Here is a 12,076-nt window from a genome sequence, read left to right as displayed (position 1 = left end):
GGCTTTCATTTTGTAAAAGTCTGTTGCTCACAGGCTTTTATTCTGTAAAAGTCTGTTGCTGTCTGCTGTGGAACAGGAAAAGAAAGGAATCGGCGGATCCACCAAACATGGAGAAGGGTACGGAACTTTTACTCGGCCATTTTCATTTTAAAGTTCTTCCAGACGGCGGAGTCGACAGAACCAAAGTCATCTGTAAACACTGCCAAGTTGAATTGTCTTCTCAGCGTAGTAGTTCCAGTCTAAAATATCCCTTAAAGGCAAAACACACAACTGATAGCAGCAAGTCATTCAAGGAAACAGACAGTGGAGCGAGGCTTCTACATAAAAACTACAGAAAGATGCTGATGTTAAAAGTGTGTTTGCACAACAAATGTTATGGCACTTTCATTCATATGGCAGCACATTTAAAATAAAACTAAATGCTAAAAGCTATACACTACTTTTGGATTCATTTTTGGATTTTGCGTATAAATGCGATTAATCATGATTAATCCGGGAAATCATGTGATTAATTAGATTAAAAATTGTAATTGTTGCCCAGCCCTAGTTTTTGTTCACGAAGTTCAAACGAAGGCTGATTTCCTGAATCAATTCAAAAACAGTTCAGAAGGTTGTAATTCGGCTCGATTTCCAGTTTTAATGTCGATTTTTGGTCAGGTAAACGATTTTTATCAGGCTCCAAACTTTCTGCCACACATTCTTTTAACTCAGCCCGAGCTAGCTCAAAGGCTTCGTAAAAGCACAAATGAACAAAATAATATATTTTTAGTTTAAACTTATACACAAGCTTTTTTTTGGGGGGGTTTTCTGGAGACATGAAAACATGCCCAACTGAAGGCCTTCTAAGATATTTGCAGTTTATAAATGGTCTTCTGGGTTTGGTTGCTAAACAATGTGCACTCTGCTGCTCCCTTCTGCGTAGCCAAGTGGTTTACAGATGTAGTTTGCACATTTTTGTCTTCTTTGCGGTGAGGAGATTCAGCTTCAGAGTCTGATCCCGAAACTAATGATTTGTAGCAACTTTGTCCGCTTGCAACGCTCCAAAAGTCACATTTAGTCACATTTAGTCACATAGTTTTGAGTCATATTTCATATGAAACAAGCTTTTTTTGACATTTGAAGAGGTTTTTAAGCTAATTTCAAGATCACTTTTATCTCAAAAGTCCTAAATATCACATCTTATTTCAAGAAATCTTGACAAGCCGATTTTCACTAGTTCCATTGGCAGATTTTTTTGCTTATTTCAAGCAAAAACGTCTTGTATTTGTTGTTTTTTTTACTTATTTTTGGAGGGGAATTTTTTCCAGTGCATACCAATACTTTTTACTCTCCCAGAGAGGGGACACTCTCCTACTAACACACAGTAAAACTGCCTTTTATTAGTTCTTCCTGACAGTTGTGTGTCTCAGGTTTGTAAGACTGATCAGAAATAGGAGTTCCTAAATGCTGTGTTACTTTCTCCTCCAGTGGGATTGCTTTGCGCTTGATGAATCAAGGAGGCAAACTGTAAGTGAGAACTGGAATCAGAGAGAAACATAAAACTCAATTTGTCTTACAGCGTGACACATGAACACTGCGTATTGCAGGAGGAAAAAACAACTTTGCACAAGATGCACTGTGCCGCTGCTGGCTGCTATATATCAGCTGATGATTCTGCACCATCATTTCTCACATTCCCCATCTCCTCAGTCATCAACCTGACAGCCGGTCGGGATGGATGGAGCAATGAGCGCAGTCACAGAAGTGAGAATCCAAGTGATGGAGGTTAAAAAGTGCCACATTTAGACTGTGGAGAAATGATCAAGACGGATGAGGCGGCGAGATAGATGTAATCAGCACTGGAGGCTGAAGTAAACAGCAAAAAGATTGAATATGTGCAAATGAGGACAAACAGTGGTAGGTATTCAATGTATGTACTCGAAACATGTCGCCCTACAACTGAATGTGCAGAGAACAACTCATTAAACTTGGGAAACCTTTCCTTTCCCCCTACTCAGTTGTGCAAAATCTGCAGATTCTTTGTGTTTCCAGTTCAAACAGACCATTCTCCCTCTTGTTGCCTCGTGATGGTGGCTGAAAAGCTGTCGAGCGTTACTGATCTAAAGTGTTCTTTCAGGCTCATGAAAGGTTTTTCTTCTTTTTTTATAGTCTGATCAAAAGTCTATCACAGTATGTCTGTTGTCTCATTGTTGAGGGAGCTGGGTGTAAGTGGACAGAGTGTGAGGAAAGTAGTGAAGGAAGTGTCAAATGAGGCAGTAAAGTCCAATCAGTGGATTTGGATTAGAAGAAGCAATAGCAGCTGGGGCCCAGCAGGGGAAGCACTTAGGTTAAACAGACTTCTGGAAGAAGCAAAGAAGAAATCCAGCATGTGTTTAAGTGGAGGGTGTGGCCTGTTTGAGCCTTTTGAAATAGTGATGGGAAGTTTGACTCCCGAACGGCTCTTTATTTAGGATCTTTTGTAGCCTATATTTTAACTTAACTTTGCAAAAAAAAAATCATGGTTTATACGTTGAAAAGCCTTTTGCTTTCAGTGTTTTTATGAGAGACCTTATAATTGCCTAATTCTGTGCATTTATTCTGTGACAAAACCGCTCTCACATTTGTTTATTTCAATTAAACTTTTTTTATCGCACAAATGAACAATAAACTTCAAACAAATCCACAGAACAGAACCAAACTCAAGATAACATTAATAATGTCCTCAATTAAACTTTTTTTATCGCACAAATGAACAATAAACTTCAAACAAATCCACAGAACAGAACCAAACTCAAGATAACATTAATAATGTCCTCAATTAAACTTTTTTTATTGGACAAATGAACAAAAAACATTTCAAACAAATCCACAGAACCAAAACCAAAACCAAACTCCTTAATTCTCACGTGAATACCGCATGCTGGTCGCCATGCTGGTCGCCATGCTGGTCGCCATGCTGGTCGCCATGCTGGTCGCCATGCTGGTCGCCATGCTGGTCGCCATGCTGGTCGCCATGCTGGTCGCCATGCTGGTCGCCATGCTGGTCGCCATGCTGACCAATCATAACAAAGCTCTGTCATAACCAGAGCTGGGACTGAAAATGGCACTGAAATGAAACCTAAGCACCAAATGGAAAAAAAACTGGGAGCCGGCTCTTCTGATTCACTACAAAGATCCGACTCTCAGAGCCGATGCTTCTGCCCATGACCCATAACTATTTTGAAACCAGGCGGCCATTTTAGGTGAGTTGTCCTGTATGGCCTTGTGTTTGCTGGCATTCTTAGTGCCTGTAGGACTGTTTAGGTGAGTTTATCTGCTGAATCTGCTGGTGTGTCTTGTCCTGCCTCCACTTCTGGCACCCTCTATACTTTCTTTGCGCCCTACCCGAACCAGGGTTTGAATCCCCACCCTGCTGTGACTGGTGTGCAGTTAGTGAGAGGCTGGGGTAGCTGATAATAATGCTGCTGGTGGAAGAAAAGATGGTTGTTGTGATGGCTGGCGTTAGGGGAGTGACTCTGGGACGCCATTCATATTTGTATGTTTATTTTACTCCCAAATACAAAATTATACAGGCATGGACAGTGTTTTGTATAAGTGGATGAGCTCGGCTTACCAGCTTGTAACTGCACAGATAATAATTTGTTGCACACGCTTATCATACAATCATTGGTTCAGACTCGCATGTGGGTTTAACTTTTAGGATCATGGATGAGTGTAATATGTACTTAATCTGTGGAAATAGTAGATTCTGACCTTGTGAATAAGACTTTTTACATGTCTGCACATGCATTTACGGTTACTCTCCAACTATACTGCCAAACAAGGTCAGTTTCTGTATAGATGCTCTGCCACATGAACATTATGAATGGTGCTGCAAACAGGATTGATACACTGCTCACCTCCTGATAAATAATGCATAAATATCATTGCATAATGATAAATGTAGCTGGTGAGAAACTTTCTAAATATAGTTTAAGCAGAAGCTGTGAATGTTTCTCTATGTGCTCACAAACTGGTGATATTAAAACGTTAAACTGGGATAGTGAGAGGAACACTGAGCTCGTGTTCTCATGTCATTTTATCTCTTGAATAAGACAGACGTGACGTGAGCTTTGTGGATTCAAACGTGTTCTGGGGTAAACTGAAGGACTGTCGTACATCAATTCAGTTTCAGTTTATTTATAAAGCGCCAAATTACAACAAAATGTAATCTCAAGGCACTTAAATGGTATTTTCCAATTCAAGCCAATTGGAGTCCAATTCATTGTAATCATAATTATTTTCAAAATGATCCAATTCATTCATATAGAGCCATTTCAAAAACAGTTTCCTAGCTAAGGAAACCAACAGATTGCACAGAAACTTGTCTTCAGTCCAATCTCCCGTCCTGAGCGTGCCTGAGGCGACTGTGGAGAGGAACGACTCCCTTTTAACAGGAAGAAACCTCTGGCAGAACCAGAACCAGGAAGGGTGGCCATCAGAACCAGAACCAGGAAGGGTGGCCATCCGCCTCGACCAGCTGGGGTTTGAGAAGACAGAAAAGAGGGGAAAAAAACACTGTAACACCATTCAAAAGATACCTGTTGGAACAGGGAAACACCAGTTAATGACCACAATAATGTCACATGTACATATTAACTGATAACTGAAGGCTCTGCCTCCCATTCTACTTTTAAAAACTCTGGAAAACCTCAAGGAAACCTGCAGCCTGAGAGCAAAGTTCTCTTTTGGGAAAATACCTTATAATGAGATCTTTAAGATCAGATGGATCTCAGATCTAACAGATCTAACTCTTAGTTTGTCCAGCTATTACTGGCCGTTCATTTGGCTGTTTTTAGATCTATTGGACTGCTGTGATAATAAAAAAAAATGCAGCAAATTAGTTGGTTTGTGAATTATTGTGATGCTCTCAAAGCTGTCGAGTTGTGATGAGACCGCCCAAGAGGTGAAACTGCCAAATGATTGCAAAAAAAATACAAAAGAATACACATAAAATAAACTATGTGATGCCCAGAAGCCTCGTGGGAGAGTTTTGTGTGTAGTTCTTTTAAATTCCATGTGGAAAATATAATAATAAAAGTTTCAGTCCACAAAATGGGTCAAAAACATTTGTGTCTGGGTCAAAGTCATTTGGACCTTGTTCACATAGATTGAGCAGTTTCAGATTTTCCTGTTTCAAGTTCAGTCGATGAGAGCAACCGAGCGTGTCTTCTGGGTCAAAGGGATTTGATGGAGGTTACCAGTCATTCCACGCCAACGACTTTCACACGGTCCATGAGACCCCAACCCTCCCCTCTCAAAAATGACAACATGTTCTTCTTTTTAGTTCTTCTAATAATACGGTAAAAGATGCCTCTATAAGGCCAAAATGCCACAAATATGCAATAAAACAGCCCTGTTCATAGCAGCAGGTTTTAGGGGCCGGAGATTTCAAATAACCAAATATATACCGGCATCATCTTAAAATGAGCCCTCCTTTAATAACCTGAGTAAAAGAATATTCAGTTGTCATATTGGATGGCTAAAAAACTAATTCATCTAATTCCTTTATAATACAATGAAAGAGTGTGTTTAATTGTAGTAAAAAGTTGTACACTGGGAAAAAATCTAAGTCTTACCAAGTATATTTGTCTCATTTCTAGTCAAAATATCTCATTACACTTAATATAAGACACAACTGCCTAACAAGCACTATTTCAGCCAGATATAGGGACTTGTTTGAATACAATACATCTGGAATATCTTGTTAAATGAAAAAAGTCTTGTTCAAATTGTTTTGAGTCGGATTTCATATGAAACAAGCTTTTTTTTTTCATTTGAAGAGGTTTTTAAGCTAATTTTAAGATCACTTTAACTCAAAAGTCCTAAATATCACATCTTATTTCAAGAAATCTTGACAAGGCGATTTTCACTAGTTCCATTGGCAGATTTTTTTTGCTTAATTCAAGCAAAAACGTCTTGTATTTGTTGTTTTTTTACTTATTTTTGGAGGGTCATTTTTTCCAGTGTACTTTTCTAAATAAATCGTGTTGAGTCTGCTTTATAGTGTAAATAACAGGCATTGTTTTTCAGATATCACCAGTTTGCTCCAACATGTGTTTAGAATTATTTCCACTTCTGTGAACGAGTTGCGGCCCAGGGATTCTGTTTCCTTCATTTTCTTCTTCTCATTGTGACACTTTTCCGCCAGAGTATTTTTGAGCTTTCTTTCCAGCAGACAGTTTTGTTATAGATATTTTATCAAAGATCCGGTGGGGAGCGCACAGCCGGCTGAACAGCAACCAGACGAATGTCTGACTTGTCAAACTGGAAGCTTTAAATTGTGGAGGACTTATCAAACCCATATTACACGGCCCGCAGTGTTATGTTCTGATATATTATTTATTTTCGGTGCACACGCTGATTTTTGTCTTCTTCTTTTTTTTCCAGAAAGCGACTGCCTGCTTCTGATCAAACTGCCCAAAGTCAAATGTCTCCGCAACAGCAAGAGAGAAGGTACGGCAACAGATGTGTGTGTGTTTGTCTGTGTGAGAGTTCCACATTAGCATTTTTAACACGTTCGTGTGTATAAATTAGCATTTTTAATGATCTATACTGCCGTTGGAGTTAGTCCTTAGTCAGCATGTGCAGCTCTGTGTGTTTTGAAAATGCTTTTTAAATGTAGGTGTGTAAAGAATATGAATATATTTACCTGGTTTTAATAAGAAGCCCTCTGGCCTTTCATTCCACTATATAAACAGAAACTGAGTGAAGTGAAACTGATTCATATAGAACGGCAGCACTGAAGTGACCTGAAGGGAAATGATGCACTGGAAAAAATGCCCCTCAAAAAATAAGTAAAAAAACAACAAATAAAAGATGTTTTTGCTTGAAATAAGCAAAAAAAATCTGCCAATGGAACTATTGAAAAAAAAAAAAAGCTTGTTTCATATAATATGTGACTCAAAACAATTTGTTTTCAAGACTTTTTCATTTAACAAGATATTCCAGATGTATTGTCTTCAAACAAGTCCCTATATCTGGCTGAAATAGTACTTGTTAGGCAGTTGTGTCTTATATTAAGTGTAATGAGATATTTTGACTAGAAATGAGACAAATATACTTGGTAAGACTTTGATTTTTTCCAGTGTGGTCTTTTTCCGATCTTCCACAATCCCAAACCAAATATACCACAAATTCAAAAGCAACACCAAACATCAAAATATGATGTTTGTTTGTTTGTTTTATTCAGTCACACAGTATACAACAAATGTGTTCAGTACAATCATAGCATTTTTTAAGGGACTGAAAAGGCCTACAGGCTGAAGCGTAATGCGTATATTTAAGCCTGTCCTGTTGAACAAAATGAAGCTACCCATCAACCTATATTTTTACAAATACTAAAGTAAGAAGAAAAATAATAGTAAAAAGAGAGAAGACAAAAAAAACAGAATTGCATCCAATAAAGTAAAAAATAGAAGAATAATGAAGCAAAATCATAAATAAACACAAAATCCTTCACGAATTATAAATACTTGTAGCCCTCGGAAATTGCTTTAGAAACCATCCTTTTGAAAACCAAAAATGTTCTACAATTTCTTACATTTATATTAGCATCATTCCATAGTGAAACCCCAACAACAGATCTCCTTTTCATTTCTTTTTTGGCCTTAGCTACAGTACATTTGCATATGTCTCTTACATTATACTTTGTTTCTAGAGATGAGCAAAACCTTTGTATGCTGACTGGGAGTAACTTTGATTTAGCTCTATACATTATTTGCATTATTTTGTAATATACCAGATCATTGAATTTCATAACATGTGATTTCATAAACAGTGGGGGAGTATGTGCATAGTAATCAACCTTATTAATAATCCGTATGGCTCGTTTCTGTAGGAGAACCTTTGCGTTAACAGTTGTTTTATATGTCGAGCCCCACGTCTTCTTTCATTTCTATTTATTTATTTTGTCATTTATCTTTCGTAACATGCCCAAAATAAGCAGCATTTAAGCAGCCAAAATCCCAAATGACAACCGGTGTTGAGTTAATGCAGTCACGCTAAATATGGATGTTATTTCTCATTTTTCTGGTTAATATAGTCATGCGTCATGGCTATGCTCGTCATCTTTCTGTAAAATCCATTTGGAGCTGCTTCTGTGCTCTTAAATATAGAAAACAAATGAAAGCAATGCACAAATTAACAGGACAGCTTGACAGTGTGATGGAGTCATAAACATTCTGGCAGCTTAAAACACGGTGAAGGGCCAGAAGAGGTTTGAAAATACACATTTAATCCCACTGCAGATGATTCTGGGTGTATGCAGACCAGGTTCTTGGTGTTGAAGCTGCTTCTACTAAAGGCTCAGGGCCTGTAGAAGAGTTCATTTTTCTTTGGAACTGCAGCGCAAGCGACGTGTTCTGAAAGAACTTTTATAAACTGGTTTCTCAAAAAGGCTAATGTGAACATGTAGGTCAGGGGATGGAATATTAGTATCTTTTCTGCTTTTGTGGCCATTTTCTGAAAAGAAACACTGATCACCAGACCAAGCACTGATCAGCTGTGCACGAGTAAAACCTCACATAGGAGATGAAAAAGTGTTTTTCTTTACTAATAAACAACATCAAACAATGCGGTTTCATTCAGCATACAAGCTGAAAAGATGACTAAAATCTAACTAAGCAGCCTTTTTACACGGTGTGTAAGCTGGGTACATGTCACTGAAGCAGTCCAATGGCTCAGTTACATCCGTAACTCTCGCTTTGGGTGCTGCATAAGAGTAAAACTGTTAACTTTTATAACTTTATGAAATGATGGTTGAGGTCATCTACCTGTCAGACATTAAGCTGATGCAAAAGTCTCTTTGACGGCTGCCTCAAATCATCTCTGACTCATCTCCATTCAAAGAGTGCCAGCGTCTCATGAAATACTGATAAAATAAGTATAAATAAGTCATTGTGGTGTCATCAGCTAGATCCGCCCCTCCTGATGGTCCTCTCCAGTCCTCGAAGTTACGACCTGCTTTGTTGTCAGATCAGTTTACAGCAGCGACTCTCATACTTCACCCACAAGTCCAAATATGGTCACTTCCTGTTTCAAGAACGCCAAGATGATGATGGTAAAGCGTGTGAAACTTGAGAACAGCATGGCACAAACAAATGTGTCATGTCGGTTCTTGTGGAAACATCCCAGCTGAGGACTATGTGTCATCAGCCTTCTATGTCTTCTATGTCACCCAATACAACCACGTCCAACTCTCTGGGTGTTATTTGTTCCCTGAAATGTACGTCAAACAGTCGCAGTGTTAAACTGATGTCTGGGGGTGTCCTGTGGTCTCTGGTTTCTGCAGGACTGCTGGTCATAGGGGATGCCTTTGGTCAACGATTCGTTCAGGCTCGTTTGGTGTGTTTCTTTTCTTCGTTTGAACTTGTTTGGCAGGTTTTGCAGATTACCGTTGTCTGGTCGGAGTCTGACTTTTTAAATCCAAACCAAAACCACACGATGAAATTCCGCTTCCCTCTTTGCGGCACTAATTCCTCCCTGGGTTCTGTTTCCATCGTGTTTTCCATCGTACTCTCCGCCAAGCTCCCCGCCTCTGCCATGTTGTTATTTGTTATTCATGCTTCCTTAGCGCTGCAGTAAATGGCTGTGTTCGAAACCGCATTCTACATACTACATACTACATACTTCCATACTGCATATTCATCGATCAGACAGTATGCAGAGCGTTTACCCACAATGCATTTCGCTCCTGCCCGAGCCGAAATCAGCCGGCCTGAAGCTGATTTCTCTTAAGCTCTAAACTCTGTAAACTTTAGCAACATTTGAAACATTTTCAGGAGAGAAAGTAGTCGTTTAGATCCCCAACGTGTTGAAAACCTGACAAAATACCGGCTGTTTACAATTTTGTTCCCACGAATTCAGCGCTACTAAAGCTAGCCGCAGTGAGCAACGCACTTCCGGTTATTTTCACAAAATAAAATACCCGTTGCCTTTTATCATAGGGAAAGCCATTACCATACAATTGGTGCTTTTGTTTTGAAAACAGGAAGTGAACCTACCCTCGTTGTAGCTAGCTTGAAACTGCCGTTTTGACAGGAAATGACGATCGGCGACGTCACGTTACGTTGCATCTTGGGTAGTTTGAGTATGAGTAGTAACCTCATGATGCATACCCAACATTTCAGAGAATGAAGTATGCATCCGGGGAACTTCTGCTTACTCAAACTCGCTTACTAACTCAAAAAGTTAGTATGAGTAGTAGGAGAAGTATGCGGTTTCGAAAATACAAAGTAGTAGCATTGCTGCAGTTACATTTAGCCTTCATTCATTGTTCATACAAACTGTAACAACGTGTAATTTTAAATTAAAAAAACCGACTATTTCTTATTTTTTTTTGTGGAAGCTGGAACCGTATTCATGAATAAACAAGAGAGATAAAGAAAGTCCCAAAAGAATGAAAGTTTTACCTGCTCATAGTCTTCCTGTAACTAATATATGCCGCAGGAATGGAGAAGATTAAAACTGTGGTCTTTGGAGGATTCATCTTACCTTCTCATTATAATTTAACCTCAGTGCGGTTTCGCTGCAACGTGATAGAGGTTTTCAGAAATCTCTTTGCTGCTTGAGGTCAAAAAGCTTCTCACAGAGAAAAACTCAAGTAGAAAATACTCAGAAACCAATTCTAAAATGCGCGTCAGAGCCTCAGTAAAGCGGTGACATTTGAACACACATCACTATGCTACAATAAGAGTCTTCACTGAAGACTTTCTGCCCTTTTCTGCACCTTTTCCCCATTCTTCTGCTCTCTCTCTGTCGGTTTCCTGTCCTTCCACACAGCACTTGTTCCTCGTCACCACTCCGTCTCCCCGTAAACAACAGGAACACTTGTCCTACATGGTGTCACTGAAGGGTTTCATTATAGCCCAGTCACGCTGATCTCTCTCACACAGGCAGGGTCCATCAGTGCGACACGTTAATAGTCCATGGCTTCGGGCTTTCCGAGTGGATTGTCTTTTTAATGCTCATAAAAACACACCAGCTCGGCTCTGCGTGTCTCCTCGACAAATACAGGCAGATGTTTTTGTACTTGTGAGGAAACTTATTGAAATAATGCAGTTCTTAGCCTTCTGCCCCAAAATGAATCTAAGGCCCAATGTTCAGGTTGTTCCAGATTAAAGGTGCAATAATGCAAGTAATATTGACACAAAATCAAATCAAATTAGACATATTTGTGAACAAAGCATGAAGAAATAGCAGGTAGGATGCCAGCATGCAAAATTAGAGGAATACAGTCTTTCTGCAGCAGCTTTACACGACATCCAAGGTCACGTTTATTTATTTTTTATATTTATATACCACCTTATAACAACCTGGGTTGACCAAGGTGCTTTACATGAATAAATAACAATAAAATTCAACAGATACATTTAACAAAGAAATTCAGCAAGAGATAAAATCAATTTACACACACAGACAACATTTGTTTCACCCAAGTCTGAAAGCCTGGGAGAAAAGGTGGGTTTTAAGAGATGTTTTAAAAATTTCAAGAGTTTCTGATGAACGAATATGCAGCAGTAACCCATTCCAAAGTTTAGGGGCAACCGCTGCAAAAGCTCGATCGCTCAACCTAGCGATGATGATAAGGCTTTCCTGGCCACGGCCACATCGTTCAGAGTTTGGAAAGGTTTCTTTAACTTTCACTTTTTATTTTTCTCACGACCACATACGTGGTATGGAGCACAAACACATATCAAACAACATTAACAAGCAAACGCAGCAAGCAGCGGGGCTGTAGGCTACATACTCATGTCGTAGAACAAATATGACAAAATAGAACAAAACACAACAAAGCAAAACAGAAATGCAGACAAACAAATAAATAAATAAATAACCCATATAATAAAGTCTCACTTAAACAAAGGGAGGACACACTTCAGGTAGGCACCTAACTTATGAATAACTCTTGTCTTATCTGACTGTAGTAACGAAATTAGTTTAAACATGGATGGGTGACTGACATAATATTTGGGGAGATATTTTTCTCTAAGTTGTACAATATCTGTATTTCTACACTGAAACAAAACATGGAATTCGTCGCCAAGCTGGCCATCGT

The 12,076-nt window shown here is 39.0% G+C and overlaps 1 protein-coding gene across 1 annotated transcript in view; it reads left to right on the top strand.

Annotated features, from left to right (window-relative positions):
• The window catches only part of galnt14 (UDP-N-acetyl-alpha-D-galactosamine:polypeptide N-acetylgalactosaminyltransferase 14 (GalNAc-T14)), a 230,055-nt gene that overhangs the window by 157,085 nt on the left and 60,894 nt on the right, over nucleotides 1-12,076 (top strand). The window contains exon 5 of the mRNA XM_075459231.1: nucleotides 6,409-6,474. Within this exon, the coding sequence (XP_075315346.1) occupies nucleotides 6,409-6,474 (66 nt within the window). The remainder of the gene's footprint in view (nucleotides 1-6,408; nucleotides 6,475-12,076) is intronic.

Source organism: Odontesthes bonariensis, chromosome 24, assembly GCF_027942865.1.
Source record: "Odontesthes bonariensis isolate fOdoBon6 chromosome 24, fOdoBon6.hap1, whole genome shotgun sequence".
NCBI classification, from domain to species: Eukaryota; Metazoa; Chordata; class Actinopteri; order Atheriniformes; family Atherinopsidae; genus Odontesthes; species Odontesthes bonariensis.
This window is presented reverse-complemented; position numbering and strand designations above follow the sequence as displayed.